General features: G+C 43.8%; 1 protein-coding gene across 1 annotated transcript; it reads left to right on the top strand.

Annotated features, from left to right (window-relative positions):
- Window positions 1–1,350: 1,350 nt before the first annotated feature.
- O-fut1 (O-fucosyltransferase 1) lies at window positions 1,351–2,934 on the top strand. Its single transcript, XM_067777539.1, has 2 exons — window positions 1,351–1,557; window positions 1,631–2,934. The coding sequence occupies exons 1-2, from the start codon at window positions 1,455–1,457 to the stop codon at window positions 2,713–2,715; spliced, it is 1,188 nt and encodes a 395-aa protein (XP_067633640.1). The 5' UTR covers window positions 1,351–1,454; the 3' UTR covers window positions 2,716–2,934.
- The last annotated feature ends 15,626 nt before the right edge of the window (window positions 2,935–18,560 follow it).

Raw genomic sequence — 18,560 nt, 5'->3', positions numbered from 1 at the left:
CAATAAATAAAATGAAAAAGGAAAACTGACATTTTTCATTCAACTCCTTATATTTATATCACGGAAAAACAAAATTTGGAGTAAAACATCGCGCGATTTTGTTAAACAAAATTAAGTTTATTTCATAAAAAAACAGAAAATTTGGAATACAAAATCGCCCGATTAAAATAAATTGGCGCAGTCATATTCAAATTAAAATAGGTTTTAAATTTAGTTGCAGCTTTTGTGACAGATAGCTCATAGAAAATTATGTCAAAAAGCTGCAACTAAATTTAAAATCTATTTTATCTTGACTATGACTATGCGCCATTAAGTTGCTTAGTTATACTTTTTATTTGATTTGATACAACAACTTCCAGCGCAGTACGATTTTGACATTAGTTCAGCCATGTTCACTATAAAGTAAAAATTGTACCCTTTTTTTTCAACTGTAAGTATTAAGCACTTGTGCCACCCAACCGTTGAGTGGACCAAAAATATTCAACGGTACGTTCAGAAAATCATTGAACGATTATCAAGAGCTATTTTCGCTGAACGCGCCTACTCTTCATAGATTAGATTGATACGAATCTTTTGCTTACGCTCTCATATTTTCGCTCTCACGAGGGATTTATCTTCTAGTTGTTGCTGGCAACAATCACAGATAAATCCCTCGCGCCAGCTGAAGCGGGTGCCAGAACAAAAAATGTGCCAGCCAAAACGAAAAACGTGCCATAAATTTTGGTAAACTTTAGTTTGACCTACAACTGTAGAATAGCGTTCAAAAATTATGGGAAAAAGGATAAAAATACTTGTTTTGGTGTAAGTATTATTAATTCGAAGGCGGAGGGTAAATATTATTTCCCATTCAAAAGTTATCACTAAAAATAGGTTTTGTAAATATGAACTCCCGATGCAACCAGTCCATTTTGATCACAGAACCTGGAACGCCAGACATGCAGGATAAGCCCTATCCATCAAATAATGTTAACTATTATATCATAGGTCCGATTTACTGAAATTTCAAAAGAATAGATGGTTTTCACTGCGAGTTAAATGCGTTACAATATTTGACTAATTAATTTAATCGAAATGTAAATTTTACTTAGATTTGTTTATATTTAACTCTAACTAGTCGTATAATTGTGAAATAACTTTAAGGAAATAAATATTTTACGACTATCATATTATTAAATGATTGAAACTATAATCGCCGAAATGTATGTCAAAAATCCCCATTTTCAGATCTATTCAATTTTGTTTGGAGTGGCATCATTGATAAATGTTATAAAAAATGTGCATTTTGACAGCGCTCTCTCGAAACAAAGAGTTGCAAATCCATTCATCTATGCTACTCTTCTTGTTTTGTTCTACCTCCCACCTCCTTTAACCACACTTATATAAAATTTGTTTATTCTGTTTTGTTTGCACACTTCCTTTTATTGATCGCAAACAATCGCAAAGAAGCCGGCATAATGCACTTATTTTTCAAATTTATTTTCCTTGGCTTATTAATTACAAGCAATAATGCCAAAGAAATAGATGTTAATGGCTATTTGTCATACTGTCCATGCATGGGTAGGTTAAATTTAGCTGTTCAAAACTTATTTGCGTTTTTCTAACACAGTTTCTAACATTTAACCACAACTAGGGAGATTTGGCAACCAAGCAGATCATTTTCTGGGCGCTTTGGCCTTCGCGAAAGCCATAAACCGGACATTGATCCTACCACCATGGGTAGAATACCGGAAAGGTGAAATACGCTCGACGCAAGTACCTTTCGATACATATTTTCAAGTAGATGCTCTGCAGGATTATCATCGTGTCATACTTATGTCAGATTTCATACAACAATTAGCACCCGCAATTTGGCCCATAGATAAGCGTATATCTTTTTGTTATATGGAACGTAAAAGTTTAGACCCCAACCGAAATAGCAAACCAGATTGCCATGCAAAGGATGGTAATCCATTTGGGCCATTTTGGGATACATATAATATTAGTTTTGTAAGTTCCATATTCTATAGTCCACTTAATTTTGACGTACACCACAGAGATATGGCTAAAAAATGGCAACAACAATTTCCTGCTATCGAATGGCCCGTTCTAGCGTTTACTGGTGCTCCAGCTAGCTTTCCTGTACAAGCGGAAAATCGAGAGTTACAACGTTATTTGCGTTGGTCCAACAAATATGAAGAAAATATGCGCGATTTTATTAAAACAAAATTACCACGCGGTGCATTTATTGGCATTCATTTGCGCAATGGCATCGATTGGGTTCGAGCATGTGAACATGTACGTGATAGTCAACAACTTTTCGCTTCACCGCAGTGTCTGGGATATAATAATGAACGTGGTTCGTTATATTTTGAACTTTGCTTGCCATCTAAAGAGTTCATTGTAAGACAAATTAAACGTTTAATTAAAAGCGTTAAACAAAGTAGTCCGAAAAATGAAATACGTTCTGTTTTCGTAGCAGCAGATGCAAATCACATGCTATCAGAATTGAATAATGCATTGTCACGCATGAATGTTACCGTACACAAATTGAGTAACGATGATCCACATCTAGATTTGGCTATATTGGGCATGTCAAATAATTTCATTGGTAATTGCATTTCTTCATTTAGTGCGTTTGTGAAGAGAGAGCGTGATGTTAAGGGATTACCATCATATTTTTGGGCATATCCTAAGGAAAAGGAACGTCAACATATAAGAGCCCATGAGGAATTGTAAAACTTGACTGCAATTTTTATGTTGGAATATCAATGGCTAAGCAATTGAAACAAGAACTGGCAACCGGATTATTACTCGCATTTAATTTTGGGAAATTCTCATAAATAGTATAAGTACATAATTATTATGTAAGTTGGGTATAAGGAAATATATAACATAATATATATTATATACTATGTTAAGAATTAACTTTTGATATATAAGATATACAGAAATAAAGTTTACTGTTATAAACATATTTTCTACTATGCAATCTCATCCTGCCTTTGTGCGACAGGAAAGGGAAAAAATTCTTTATTAGCATCCTGATTTGATGCCTAGAGTTGCCCAACACGGGATGGGGACAAGTGAAAAAGCTACTTGGCGAAGTCGCTTACATAGTACAACAAAAGAGGCGCCTTGTGCAAGTGTGATTTTTGGACAGAGAATTAATGAAATACAGTCGGAAAAATTAACACAAACACCCCACGAAAATGTATAGAAGACATTTTATGCACATCTCGCCAAAAAAAAAAAAAAAAAACCAGCGACTACCTCTTAGAAAACATCGAGCAAATGGCTGCGAGTGACGTCTCTTATCATAATTTATCCTCTTTGATCCTACTCGCAAACCTTTACAATGGTCGTTTACCCGCTAAGCGTGAGAAGGTAGCATTGTGGATAAAACAAGTGAAATATTTTATCCATCAACAGGATGTTGTTGTAGTAGCAGTGCTTCGCCCCATCCAATAGGTGTGACCGATCACAAATTATCATCAATATCCTCTAACGGGAGTCCAAGGAAACTTGCAGTTTTAACAGGGGTGGACCATAACAACAACAACAACCATAATAAGACGGGTGTTAGAGGCGTTGGTTCCACAATACAGTTAAAGAGATGGTTGGTGTCATGTGGGGACACATTACAAGCAGGACATGTGTTTTGTATGTTGTTGTTGTTGTTGTAGCGATAAGGTTGCTCCCCGAAGGCTTTGGGAATGTTATCGATGTGATGGTCCTTTGCCGGATACAGATCCGGTACGCTCCGGTACCACAGCACCATTAAGGTGCTAGCCCGACCATCTCGGGAACGATTTATGTGGCCACATTAAACCTTCAGGCCATTCCCTCCCTCCCCACCCTCCAAGTTCCATGAGGAGCAGTCGGTTCTATGCACCGGAGCGACTCGGGATTTTTCTCGACCTAGCACTGTCATTTCAGTGTGACCCCATTTAATTTGTTGCGTCCCTCCCACAAATTGTCATCCTCCCAGCAGCTCCTTGCAGCAGGACTGCTCCATATTCTCTTACTCCGGGAAGGCATCGAATCCAATCCGGGTCCGTCTCCTGCCCCGGTCCTAAGAAATGGTTTTGCTGCATCTGCCGGAAAAGAATCTTTTTAGGACAGTCATACTCTGTTCAGTGTGTCTCGTGCAAGGGATGGTTGCATCGGACAGGTTGTTCTGGGCTTGATCCCAAAACCCGACGTCCACGTAACTTTTATAAATCTTTTGTGGCTCCTTGCTGTTCCCGCCCAAGGACGTCCCGTAGTCTACGCCTAAGCGCCCCCCTGACTACCTTCCAGCAGCCCCGCTGCTCAGCAAGCCACAACAAGAACACGCTGCTGCTCGCGCCCCACGGCGCCAACAACTCAAACAGCTGCTACCACTCATAACTACTACCTTCGTAGTAGAGTCGGTAGCAATGCTGAGCATCAGCCCCTGCCCCCGTCTTTTCCCCCTTTTTTCCGGCAGCAAAAGTGTAGGTTACGGAAACAGATTCTTAGTCCCTACCTCCGTTTGCACCGTTTGCCAGCACAGAATATATAGGTTTGCGACATCCGCCCAATGCAGCTCCTGCCTTGGGTGGTGCCACTTTCCTAGATGTTCTGGTCTCCGCGACGGCAACCCCCCGACGGGTTTCATCGCGCCATGTTGCCAGGTCGCAAACCCAAATCATCCGGGTACCCCAATGCTTGCTCAAGGACGCCCAGTCCCAGGGCCACAACAGCAATTGCGTCCTGGCCTTCCACAACCCAGGCGTAGTCACCCGTCACTTACCCCCAGAGTGACGGCGTCTCCCCTTATGCACTTCAGAATTCTGCAGTTAAACTATAATGGACTAACTGGGAAGATTACGGAGATAGTCTATTTCATGAAGCGGCACAACATCCGCATTGCTGCGATTCAAGAGACTAAACTCACAACAAGATCTGCATTGCAGACCTGCTCTGGGTATAATGTCCACAGGAAAGACCGCGAGAGCGGAAATGGAGGCGGCCTCGCGTTTATCATACACCACTCTGTGCAATATTATATATTTGATCCTGGCATCGACCGCAGGGACAACGTCCTAGAACGTCAAGGCCTATCTGTCCGGTCAGGCGATGCAAACCTAGAAATCATCAACATCTACATCCCTCCTGCCTTGCTTGATTTCAATGCCCATCACGATCTATGGCATTCAAACTTGCGGGCGGACAGTAGGGGTGAGATGTTGGCGGATCAAATAGAAGAAACGACGTTCTGCACACACGTATGGTAGGAAGCTGTCACAGTTCGCCAGATATCTCAATCGTGAGCGCAGAACTCGTAAACTGCGTCAACTGGCAGCCGATGGTAACATTGGCATCCGACCACCTGCCCATACTTATTTCGCTCGAGCGTACCGCCGACTTCATCGTCACCGAAAAACGCACTTTCATAAACTTCAAAAAAGGAAAGTGGGAAGAATATAAATATTTTACAGACAACCGCTTTGCTGCCCTCTCTATCCCGACTGATGCCCGTCAAGGGGAGCGTGCCTTCCGTAAGGTCATTGAATCCGTCTCGGCACGTTTCATTCCCGCCGGGAGAATTCCCGAAATCCGGCCCCACTACCCAGCGGAGGCCGCAAACTTAGCGAGAGAACGTGACCTTATAAGACAGCTTGATCCAGGCGACCCCCAAATAACGGATATAAACCAACGCATAAGATTGCTTGTGGACGAACACCAGCGGGCGAAATGGGAGGAGCACCTAAGGGGTTGTAACCTCTCTACCGGTGTGGGTAAACTTTGGTCCACCGTAAAGTCCCTATCGAATCCGACTAAGCACAAAGACAAAGTTTCCATCGTCTTTGGCGAAAAAGTGCTGTCGGATGCGAAAAAATGCGCGAGCGCTTTCTGCCGACAATATATAATGCATCCTACGGTCGACAAAGATAGACGGAGGCCAATAGACGCGCACATAAACACAAATTCAGCGCGTCACCAATCACCATCACCGCTAAAGAGGTTGAGGACGCCATTGGTCGCGCTAAACCATCCAAAGCAGTGGGCCCAGACGGCATAGCCATGCCGATGCTTAAAAGCCTAGGGAAAGAGGGTTTCAAATATTTAGCGCATGTGTTCAACCTGTCTCTTTCCACCTTTGTCATACCCGAGAAATGGAAAATGGCCAAGGTGGTCCCGCTACTAAAGCCTGGGAAACCAGCTAACATAGGTGAGTCGTATCGTCCGATATCTCTCCTATCGCCGGTAGCAAAGACGCTTGAAGCCAATTTGCTCTCTTATTTCCAAGCAAATTTGCAGCTAGCCTCTCATCAGCATGGTTTCAGAAAACTCCATAGCACTACCATCGCGCTAAATGCCATTAGCACCAGATAAATTGCGGTTTAAATCAATACCCCCACCATAGAACAGTACTCGTAACGCTAGACCTATCAAAAGCTTTTGATACGGTCAACCATGGCTCGTTACTGCAAGACCTGGAAGGGTCTACCCTTCCCCCATGTCTTAAAAGGTGGGCCGCAAATTATCTGTGTGGTCGGCAGGCATCGGTGCATTTTAGAAACGAAACATCAAAACCAAGGAGAATTAAACAAGGGGTGCCACAGGGTGGTGTCCTATCCCCACTTTTGTTTAATTTCTACATATCTAAGCTACCTTCACCACCGGAAGGAGTCACAATCGTTTCCTACGCCGATGACTGCACAATAATGGCCACAGGCCCAGGCCCAAAGATCGATGCGCTATGCAATAAAATAAACGGCTACCTCCCTGATCTCTCCAGTTTTTTCGCCTCCCGAAACCTGGCATTATCACCGACTAAATCTTCCGCGACCTTATTTACAACATGGACGTCCCAAATGTCGACCATTTTGAAAATCCACGTCGATGGCACTACGCTACCGACTGTCCTACACCCCAAAATCTTGGGTGTGACGTTCGATCAGGATCTACATATTGGTAAGCACGCAGCCGCAATTGTTCCGAGAATTCAGAGCCGTAACAAGTAAGGAAGGTTAAGTTCGGGTGTAACCGAACATTACATACTCAGTTGAGAGCTATGGTGACAACATAAGGGAAAATAACCATGTAGGAAAATGAACCGAGGGAGACCCTGGAATGTGTTTGTATGACATGTGTATCAAATGAAAGGCATTAAAGGGTATTTTATGAGGGAGTGGGCCATAGTTCTATAGGTGGACGCCATTTAGGGATATAGCCATAAAGGTGGATCAGGTTGACTCTAGAATGCGTTTGTACGATATGGGTATCAAATGAAAGGTGTTAATGAGTATTTTAAAAGGGAGTTATCCTTAGTTCCACAGGTGGACGCCGTTTCGAGATATCGCCATAAAGGTGGACCAGGTGTGACCCTAGAATTTGTTTGTACGATATGGGTATCAAATTAAAGGTATTAATGAGGGTTTTAAAAGGGAGAGGTGGTAGTTGTATAGGTGGTCGCCTTTTCGAGATATCGCCATAAAGGTAGACCAGAGTGACTCTAGAATGCGTTTGTACGATATGGGTATCAAATGAAAGGTGTTAATGAGTATTTTAAAAGGGAGTTATCCTTAGTTCCATAGGTGGACGCAGTTTCGAGATATCGCCATAAAGGTGGACCAGGGGTGACCCTAGAATTTGTTTGTACAATATGGGTATCAAAAGAAAGGTGTTCATGAGTATTTTAAAAGGGAGTAACCCTTAGTTCCATAGGTCGACGCCGTTTCGAGATATCGCCACAAAGGTGGACCAGGGGTGACCCTAGAATTTGTTTGTACAATATGGGCATCAAACGATTGGTGTTAATGAGTATTTTAAAAGGGAGTGGGCCTTAGTTCTATAGGTGGACGCCGTTTCGAAATATCGCCATAAAGGTGGACCAGGGGTGACTCTAGAATGTGTTTGTACGATATGGGTATCAAATTAAAGGTATTAATGAGGGTTTTAAAAGGGAGTGGTGGTTGTTGTATAGGTGGTCGCATTTTCGAGATATCGCCATAAAGGTGGACCAGGGGTGACTCTAGAATGCGTTTGTACGATATGGGTATCAAATGAAAGGTGTTAAAGAGTATTTTATGAGGGAGTGGGCCATAGTTCTATAGGTGGACGCCATTTAGGGATATAGCCATAAAGGTGGATCAGGGTTGACTCTAGAATGCGTTTGTACGATATGGGTATCAAATGAAAGGTGTTAATGAGTATTTTAAAAGGGAGTAACCCTTAGTTCCATAGGTGGACGCCGTTTCGAGATATCGCCACAAAGGTGGACCAGGGGTAACCCTAGAATTTGTTTGTACAATATGGGCATCAAACGAATGGTGTTAATGAGTATTTTAAAAGGGAGTGGGCCTTAGTTCTATAGGTGGACGCCGTTGTGAAATATCGCCATAAAGGTGGACCAGGGTGACTCTAGAATGTGTTTGTACGATATGGGTATCAAATTAAAGGTATTAATGAGAGTTTTAAAAGGGAGTGGTGGTAGTTGTATATGTGAAGGCGTTTTCCAGATCGCGACCAAAATGTGGACCAGGGTGACACAGAACATCATCTGTTGGATAACGCTAATTTATTTATATATGTAATACCTGCCAAGATTTTAAGGGTTTTTTATTTCGCCCTGCGGAACTTTTTCATTTTCTTCTACTTAATATGGTAGGTGTCACAACCATTTTATAAAGTTTTTTCTAAAGTTATATTTCGTGTCAATAAACCAATCCAATTACCTCACCATGTTTCATCTCTTTTTTCGTATTTGGTATAGAATTATGGCATTTTTTTAATTTTTCGTAATTTTCGATATCGAAAAAGTGGGCGTGGTCATTGTCGGATTTCGTTCATTTTTCATACCAAAATAAAGTGAGTTCAAGTAAGTACGTGAACTAAGTTCATTAAAGATATGTCGATTTTTGCTCAAGTTATCGTGTTAACGGCCATGCGGAAGGACAGACGAACGACTGTGTATAAAAACTGGGCGTGGCATAAACCGATTTCGCCCGTTTTCACAGAAAACAGTTAACATCATAAAATCTATGCCCCTACCAAATTTCAAAACGATTGGTTAATTTTTGTTCGACTTATGACGTTAAAAGTATCCTAGACAAATTAAATGAAAAAGGGCGGAGCCACGCCCATTTTGAAATTTTCTTTTATTTTTGTATTTTGTTGCACCATGTCATTACTGGAGTTGAATGTTGACATAATTTACTTATATACTGTAAAGATATTAAATTTTTTGTTAAAATTTTACTTTAAAAAAATTTTTTTTTAAAGTGGGCGTGGTCCTTCTCCGATTTTGCTAATTTTTATTAGGCGTACATATAGTAATAGGAGTAACGTCCCTGCCAAATTTCATCATGATATCTTCAACGACTGACAAATTACAGCTTGCAAAAGTTTTAAATTACCTTCTTTTAAAAGTGGGCGGTGCCACGCCCATTGTCCAAAATTTTACTAATTTTCTATTCTGCGTCATAAATTCAACTCATCTACCAAGTTTCGTCGCTTTATCTGTCTTTGGTAATGAATTATCGCACTTTTTCGGTTTTACGAAATTTTCGATATCGAAAAAGTGGGCGTGGTTATAGTCCGATATTGTTCATTTTAAACAGTGACCTGAGAAACGTACTCAGGAACCTACATACCAAATTTCATCAAGTTACCTCAAAATTTACTCAAGTTATCGTGTTAACGGCCATGCGGAAGGACAGACGGACGACTGTGTATAAAGACTGGGCGTGGCATCAACCGATTTCGCCCGTTTTCACAGAAAACAGTTAACATCATAAAATCTATGCCTCTACCAAATTTCAAAAGGATTGGTTAATTTTTGTTCGACTTATGGCGTTAAAAGTATCCTAGACAAATTAAATGAAAAAGGGCGGAGCCACGCCCATTTTGAAATTTTCTTTTATTTTTGTATTTTGTTGCACCATGTCATTACTGGAGTTGAATGTTGACATAATTTACTTATATACTGTAAAGATATTAAATTTTTTGTTAAAATTTTACTTTAAAAAAATTTTTTTTTAAAGTGGGCGTGGTCCTTCTCCGATTTTGCTAATTTTTATTAGGCGTACATATAGTAATAGGAGTAACGTCCCTGCCAAATTTCATCATGATATCTTCAACGATTGACAAATTACAGCTTGCAAAAATTATAAATTACCTTCTTTTAAAAGTGGGCGGTGCCACACCCATTGTCCAAAATTTTTCTAATTTTCTATTCTGCGTCAAAAATTCAACTCATCTACCAAGTTTCGTCGCTTTATCTGTCTTTGGTAATGAATTATCGCACTTTTTCGGTTTTACGAAATTTTCGATATCGAAAAAGTGGGCGTGGTTATAGTCCGATATCGTCCATTTTAAATAGCGATCTGAGATGAGTGCTCAGGAACCTACGTACCAAATTTCATCAAGTTACCTCAAAATTTACTCAAGTTATCGTGTTAACGGACGGACGGACGGACGGACGGACGGACATGGCTCAATCAAATTTTTTTTCGATCCTGATTATTTTGATATATGGAAGTCTATATCTATCTCGATTCCTTTATATATGTACAACCAACCGTTATCCAATCAAACTTAATATACTCTGTGAGCTCTGCTCAAGTGAGTATAACAAACTCCTCAAATCCCTCGCTGGCAGTACCTGGGGAAAAGATAAAGAAACGCTCATGACCACATACAAAGCAATTAGCCAGCCGATTACGTGCTACGCGTCACCCATATGGTCGCCAAGCCTAAAAACCACCCACTGGAAGAAACTAAAGGCCTGCCAAAATACTGCTCTCAGAATCGCCACGGGCTGTCTTCTTATGTCCCCAGAACACCATCTGCATAATGAGGCGAGAATACTCCCCATCAGGGAGAGATATGAGATGCTGACCAAACAGTTCCTGTTGAATACCCAGAAACCTGAGCATCCCAACAGACATCTGATTGATGAACCAGCACCACCTAGGGGCTTAAGGAGTCATCTCCGTAAGCATTTTGAGGAAATACGGCACCTGAGAACCCAGCCGTATGAAGCGAAAAAACACAAGCAGGTCCTTGGTGAACTCCATAAACAGGCGTCGGACCTTTATGCCGGGAATTGCACGGTGAATCCAGTACTTAAAGAAAAGAATCCAAAACTCGCGGAAGAGGAACGCATACTCCCGAGGGAAACGCGTGTCACTCTTGCTCAACTTCGTTCTGGATACTGTAACAGGTTAAACTCTTACCTATCCAGAATCAACCCCGACATACAAAATGTATGCCCCGCTTGCAATGTGTCCCCACATGACACCAACCATATCTTTAATTGTAATGTGGAACCAACGTCTCTAACACCCCTTTCCTTATGGTCCACCCCTGTTGAAACGGAAAGTTTCCTTCGACTCCCGTTAGAGGATATTGATGACAATTTGTGATCGGTCGCGGCAGTTAGGTGGGGCGAAGCATTGCTACAACAACAACAACAACAGGAGCTTTGGGTCGCCAGAGCCTCGTCAGTTAGTGAAACAGGATTCGCCGCGGATAGGTGAGGTTGACAATTGGGTTTGGAGAAGCTATATATTGCGCTGGCAACCTGAAGGGTTGCGCTACACAGCCCCTTGAATCTGGTATTTTAGTCGCCTCTTACGACAGGCATACCTAGCGCCGGTATATTCTGATCCCCTAACCCGCTGGGGGAGTGTTTTGTATGTTGTTGTTGTTGTAGCAATGTTTCGCCCCACCTAATAGCTGCGATCGATCACAAATTGTCATCAATATCCTCTAACGGGAGTCCAAGGAAACTTGCTGTTTCGACAGGGGTGGAACATAATGAAAGGGGTGTTAGAGGCGTTGGTTCCACATTACAATTAAAGAGATGGTTGGTGTTATGTGGGGACACATTGCAAGCGGGGCATACGTTTTGTATGTCGGGGTTGATTCTGGATATGTAAGAGATTTACCTGTTACAGTATCCAGAACGAAGTTGAGCCAGAGTGACTCGCGTTTCCCTGGGGAGTATGCGTTCCTCTTCCGAAAGTTTTGGGTACTGTTCCCCGAGTACTGGATTCACCGGGCAATTCCCGGCATAAAGGTCCGACGCCTGTTTGTGGAGTTCTCCAAGGACCTGCTTGTGTTTTTTTGCTTCATACGGCTGAGTTCTCAGGTGCCTCAAAACGCTCACGGAGATGACTCCTTAAGTCCCTAGGCGGTGCTGGCTCATCAATCAGATGTCTGTTGGGATGCCCAGGTTTCTGGGTATTCAACAGGAACTGTTTGGTTAGCATCTCATTTCTCTCCCTGATGGGGAGTATTCTCGCCTCATTATGTAGATGGTGTTCTGGGGACATAAGAAGACATCCCGTGCCGGTTCTGAGCGCAGTATTTTGGCAGGCCTGTAGCTTCTTCCAGTGGGTAGTTTTTAGGCTTGGCGACCATATAGGGGACTCGTAGCACGCAAACGGCTGGCCAATTGCTTTGTATGTGGCAATGAGCGTTTCTTTGTCTTTTCCCCAAGTACTGCCAGCAAGGGATTTGAGGATTTTATTACGGCTCTGGATTTTCGGAACAATTGCGGCTGCGTGCTCATCAAAATGTAGATCCTGATCAAACGTCACGCCCAAGATTTTGGGGTGTAGGACAGTCGGTAGCGTAGTGCCATCGACGTGGATGTTCAAAATGGTCGACATTTGGGACGTCCAAGTTGTAAATAGGGTCGCGGATGATTTAGTCGGTGATAATGCCAGGTTTCGCGAGGCGAAAAAACTGGAGAGATCAGGGAGGCAGCCGTTTATTTTGTTGCAAAGCTCATCGATCTTTGCATTATTGTGCAGTCATCGGCGTAAGAAGCGATAGTGACTCCTTCTGGTGGCGAAGGTAGTTTAGATATGTAAAAATTAAACAAAAGTGGGGATATGACACTACCCTGAGGACCCCTTGTTTAATTCTTCTTGGCTTTGATATTTCGTTTCTGAATTGCACCGATGCCTGCCGACCACCCATATAATTTGCGGTCCACCTTTTAAGACATGGGGGAAGGGTACACCGTTCCAAGTCTTGCAGTAACGTGCCATGGTTGACCATATCAAAAGCTTTTGATAGGTCTAGCGCTACGAGTACTGTTTTATGGTGGGGCTTCTGATTTAAACCACAATTTATCTGGCTGCTAATGGCATACAGCGCGGTGGTGGTGCTATGGAGTTTTCTAAAGCCATGCTGATGACAGGCTAGCTGCAAATTTGCTTTTAAGTGGGGGAGCAAAATGGCTTCAAGCGTCTTGGCTACTGGCGATAGGAGAGATATCGGGCGATATGACTCTCCTATGTTAGCTGGTTTCCCAGGCTTTAGTAGCGGGACCACCTTGGCCATTTTCCATTTTTCGGGTATGACAAAGGTGGAAAGAGACAGGTTGAAGACATGTGCTAAGTATTTGAAACCCTCTTTCCCTAGGCTTTTAAGCATCGGCATGGCTATGCCGTCTAGGCCCACTGCTTTGGATGGTTTAGCATGACCGATGGCATCCTCAACCTCTTTGGCGGTGATGGTAATTGATGACGCGCTGAACTTATGTTTACGTGCGTGTCTGTTGGCCCTCCGTGTATTTTGGTTGGATGCCAATGTTACCATCGGCTGCCAGTTGACGCAGTTTACGAGTTCTGCGCTCACGATTGAAATATCCGGCGAACTGTGACAGCTTCCTACCATACGTGTGGGGGCGTCTCCGTTTATAGTGCAGAACGTCGTTTCTTCTATTTGATCCGCTGACATCTCATCCCTACTGTCCACCCGCAAGTTTGAATGCCATAGATCGTGATGGACATTGATATCGCCTAAGATAATGCGATTGTTTTCAGTGAGTACGCCGCTGATATCAGGGCGGTATCCACTGGGGCAACATGTGACAGGAGGGATGTAGATGTTGATGATTTCTAGATTTGCATCGCCTGACCGGACAGATAATCCTTGACGTTCTAAGACACTGTCCCTGCGGTCGATGTCGGTATCAAATATATGATATTGCACGGTGTGGTGTATGATAAACGCGAGGCCGCCTCCATTTCCGCTCTCGCGATCTTTTCTGTGGACATTATACCCAGAACAGGTCTGCAATGCAGATCTTGCTGTGAGTTTAGTCTCTTGAATCGCAGCAATGCGGATGTTGTGCCGCTTCATGAAGTCAACTATCTCCGTGGTCTTCCCAGTTAATCCATTACAGTTTAACTGCAGAATTCTGAGTGCAAAGGGGGAGACGTCGTCACTCTGGGAGTAAGTGACGGGTGACTACGCCTGTGTTGTGGAAAGCCGGAGCGCGATTGCTGTTGAGGCCCTGGGACTGGACGTCCTTGGGTAGGCATTGGGGTACCCGGTGTATTTGGGTATGTGGCCTGGCAACATGGCGCAATGAAACCCGTCGGGGGTTGCCGTCGCGGAGACCAGAACACCTAGGAAAGTGGCACCGTCCATGGCAGGAGCTGCATTGGGCGGATGTCGCAAACGAATATATTCTGTGCTGGCAAACGGTGCAAAGGGAGGTAGGGACTAAGAGTCTGTTTCCCTGACCCACACAATTGCTGCCGGAAAAGAGGGGGGAAGAAGAGGGGGCAGTGGCTGATGCTCGGCGTTGCTCCCGACTCTACTACGGAGATTGTAGGTATGAGTGGGAGCAGCCGTGTGAGTTGGTGGCGCCGTGGGGCGCGAGCAACAGCGGGTACTTTTTGTGGCTTGCTGAGCAGCGGGGCTGCTGGAAGGTAGCGGGGGGGGGGGCGCTGAGGCGCAGACTACGGGACGTCCTAGGACGTGAACAGCAAGGAGCCAAAAAAGATTTATAAAAGTTACGTGGACGTCTGGTTTTGGTGTCTAGCCCAGAACAACCTGTCCGATGCAACCATCCCTTACACGAGACACACTGACAAGAGTATGACCGTCCTAAAAAGATTCTTTTCCGGCAGATGCAGCAAAAACATTTCTCAGGACCGGGGTCAGGAGACGGACCCGGATTGGGTTTGATACCTTCCCGGAGCAAGAGAATATGGAGCAGTCCCGCTGCAAGGAGCTGCTGGGAGGATGACAATTTGTGGGGGGACGTAACAAATTAAATGGGGTTACACTGAAATGGCAGTCCTTGGTCGGGGAAAATCCCGAGTCGCTCCGGTACATAGAACTGACGGCCTTAAGGTATAGGTATAGGTAAGAGTTTAACCTGTTACAGTATCCAGATCGAACTTGAGCTGGAGTGACTAGCGTTTCCCTAGGGAGTGTGCGTTCCTCTTCTGCAAGTTTGGGGTATTTTTCTTTGAGTGCAGGATTTACCGGGCAATTCCTTACATAGAGGTCCGACGCCTGTTTGTGGAGTTCACTGAGGACCTGCATGTGTTTTTTGGCTTCATACGGCTGTGTTCTCAGGTGCCGTATTTTCTCATAATGCTTACGGTGTTGACAAGGACTTAATGTCTGGGCGGTGTTGGCTCATCAATCAGATGACTGTTGGGATGCCCAGGTTTCTGGGAATTCAACAGGAACTGTTTGGCTAGCATTTCATTTCTCTCCCTGATGGGGAGTATTCTCGCCTCATTATGTAGATGGTGTTCTGGGGACATAAGAAGACAACCCGTGCCGGTTCTGAGGCAGTATTTTGGCAGGCCTGTAGCTTCTTCCAGTGCGTAGTCTTTAGGCTTGGCGACCATATCGGGGACGCGTGGCATGCAATCGGCTGGCCAATTGCTTTGTATGTGGTAATGAGCTTTTCTTTGTCTTTTCCCCAAGTGCTGCCAGCAAGAGATTTGAGGATTTTATTACGACTCTGGATTTTCGGTACAATTGCGGCTGCATGCTCACCAAAATGTAGATTCTGATCGAACGTCACACCCAAGATTTTGGGGTGTAAGACAGTTGGTAGTGTAGTACCATTGACGTGGAGGTTCAAAATGGTTGACATTTGGGACGTCCATGTTGTAAATAGGGTCGCCGACGATTTAGTAGGTGATAATGTAAGGTTTCGCGAGGTGAAAAAGGGAGGTAGCCGTTTATTTTGTTGCAAAGCTCATCAATCTGTGGGCCTGGTCCTGTGGTCATTATTGTGCAGTCATCGGCGTAGGAAACGATAGTAACTCCTTCTGTTCGCGAAGGTAGCTTTGATATGTAGAAGTTAAACAAAAGTGGGGATAGGACACCACCCTATGGCAACCCTTGTTTAATTCTTCTTGCTTTGATGTTTCGTTTCTAAATTGCACCGATGCCTGCCGGCCACCCAGATAATTTGCGGTCCACCATTTAAGACATGGGCGAAGGGTAGACCCTTCCAGGTCTTGCAGTAACGTGCCATTGTTGACCGTATCAAAAGCTTTTGATATGTCTAGCGCAGCGAGTACTGTTCTATGGTGGGGGTTTTGATTTAAACCGCAATTTATCTGGGTGCTAATGGCATTTAGCGCGGTGGTGGTGCTATGGAGTTTTCTGAAGCCATGCTGATGACAGGCTAGCTGCAAATTTGCTTTGAAGTAGGGGAGCAAAATGGCTTCAAGCGTCTTGGCTACTGGCGAGAGTAGAGATATCGGACGATATGACTCTCCTGTTAGCTTGTTTCCCAGGCTTTAGTAGCGGGACCACTTTGGCCATTTTCCACTTTTCAGGAATGACAAAGGTGGACAGACAGGTTGAAGACATGCGCTAAATATTTGAAACCCTCTTTTCCTAGGCTTTTAAGCATCGGCATGGCTATGCCGTCTGGGCCCACTGCTTTAGATGGTTTAGCTTGACGGATGGCATCCTCAACCTCTTTGGCGGTGATGGTAATTGGGGACGCGCTGAATTTATGTTTATGTGCGTGTCTGTTGGCCCTCCGTCTATCTTTGTCGACCTTAGAATGCGTTATACATATATTGTCGGCAGAAAGCGCTCGCGCATTTTTTCGCATCCGACAGCACTTTATCGCCAAAGGCGATGGAAGCTTTGTCTTTGTGCTTAGACGGATTCGATGGGACTTTACGGTGGACCAAAGCTTACCCACACCGGCAGGAAGGTTACAACGACTTAAATGCTCCTCCCATTTCGCCCGCTTGTGTTCATCTACAAGCAATCTGATGCGTTGGTTTATTTCCCTTATTTGGGGGTCGCCGGGATCGAGCTGTTTTATGAGGTCACGTTCTCTCGCTAAATTTGCGGCCTCCGCCGGAAATTGACGCCGAATTTTGGAAATTCTTCCGGCGGGAATAAAGCGAGCCGAATTCAATGACCTTGCGGAAAGCACGCTGTGTAACGTAGGGAGCTGAATAACTTTTAAACGGGAGGAAAATGCGGAAATTGCTTTTGAACCGATTCTAATTTGCCGCAGTGCCAATATTGGCCTCAACAAAGATATAATAGAGTTTTAGTAATATATGGATCATCGAATGCTTTAGACCATCGTTTGACGAACGCAGAAGCTCCTTCGACTCTGTTCACGCAACCTTCTATGTGCAAATTACAGTCAAGTTTAGGGTACATCGTAACTCCAAGGTCTATGAAGCTAATGATTTGGTTAATTGTATGATCATAAATCATATACTCGTGGTATTTGTAGGATTTCATGACCTTCAACTCGGCAGGTTTAGTGACATTACATTTACGCTACACCATTCAACAAGGCTATTCAGATATAAGTGTAGATTTGATCTATCCACTGGTGAGCGGATAGCCATAACAAGTTTGACATCATCAGCGTACATTGTCGGCTTGCAGTACTTCAAATCATTTGGAAGGTCCCTAATGAACAGCAGATACAACACTGGACCAAGGTGGCTGTCTTTGACGATCGAGATCAAAGAGTTTGGGAATAGCACTAATCTCTGCTATTCCTCGGTAATTTAAAACACAGGATATGTTCCCATTCTTGTAAAGTGGTATTATAAAAGGCTCTTTCCACTTTCTGGAAAATATCCCTTGCTTTAGGGATGCGTTAAAAAGACATGTAAAAGGGTTACGCCAGTCGCTCCGCCAACCAGCGCCAATTGGTCACACCAAGGGAGTTTAAATCGTTTTCCAACTGGTCCTTCCAACGGAGTGGGGGCCGCCCACTACCTCTGCTTCCATAGGCGGGTTCCGATAGAAACACTTTCTTGGCCGAAGCGGCATCTTTCATTCGCATAACATGGCCTAGCCAGCGCAGCCGCTGCGTTTTAATTCGCTGGGCTATGTTGATGTCTGCGTATAGCTCGTACAGCTCATCGTTAAATCTTCTTCGGTACTTCGGTTCTCGCCAACGCGTAGAGGTCTGTCCCTTACACTTTCCACAAAAAATCGTCCATTGTAGGAAGTTGAAACAAACATTAAGACCAAAAGTAAGAGAGCAATAAAAAAACACGTTCCCGCGCAACGAAAAGTTATAGCTCTGCCAATTTCTTTTTCGATGGCAGTACGAAGTAGTTGTTGTTGTAGCAGTGCTTCGCCCCATCCAATAAGTGCGGGCTTTCACAGATTGTCATCAATATTCACTAACGGGAGTCCAAGGAAAATTGCTTGTTAGAATGTTGCTTTCCTCAACTTCGAGTTTAGGGTATTTGCTTTAAGAACTAGGTTCATCGGGCAATCTCTGGCATAGTGGTTCGAGGATATCTCTGAGGGCATGTGCATGCTCCTTTTCTTCATAC

This window comes from Eurosta solidaginis, chromosome 3 (genome assembly GCF_040869045.1).
Source record: "Eurosta solidaginis isolate ZX-2024a chromosome 3, ASM4086904v1, whole genome shotgun sequence".
NCBI lineage: Eukaryota > Metazoa > Arthropoda > Insecta > Diptera > Tephritidae > Eurosta > Eurosta solidaginis.
The sequence above is the reverse complement of the archived record's forward strand: the minus strand, read 5'-3'. Positions and strand labels throughout refer to the sequence as shown.

What these genes read in the sequence shown, in the direction of transcription:
- O-fut1 (XM_067777539.1), top strand. Translation starts at nt 1,455, where the DNA reads ATGCACTTATTTTTCAAATTTATTTTCCTTGGCTTATTAATTACAAGC. An exon ending in GTCATACTGTCCATGCATGG is followed by an intron (nt 1,558 to 1,630) that starts GTAGGTTAAATT and finishes AACCACAACTAG; the next exon opens with GGAGATTTGGCAACCAAGCA.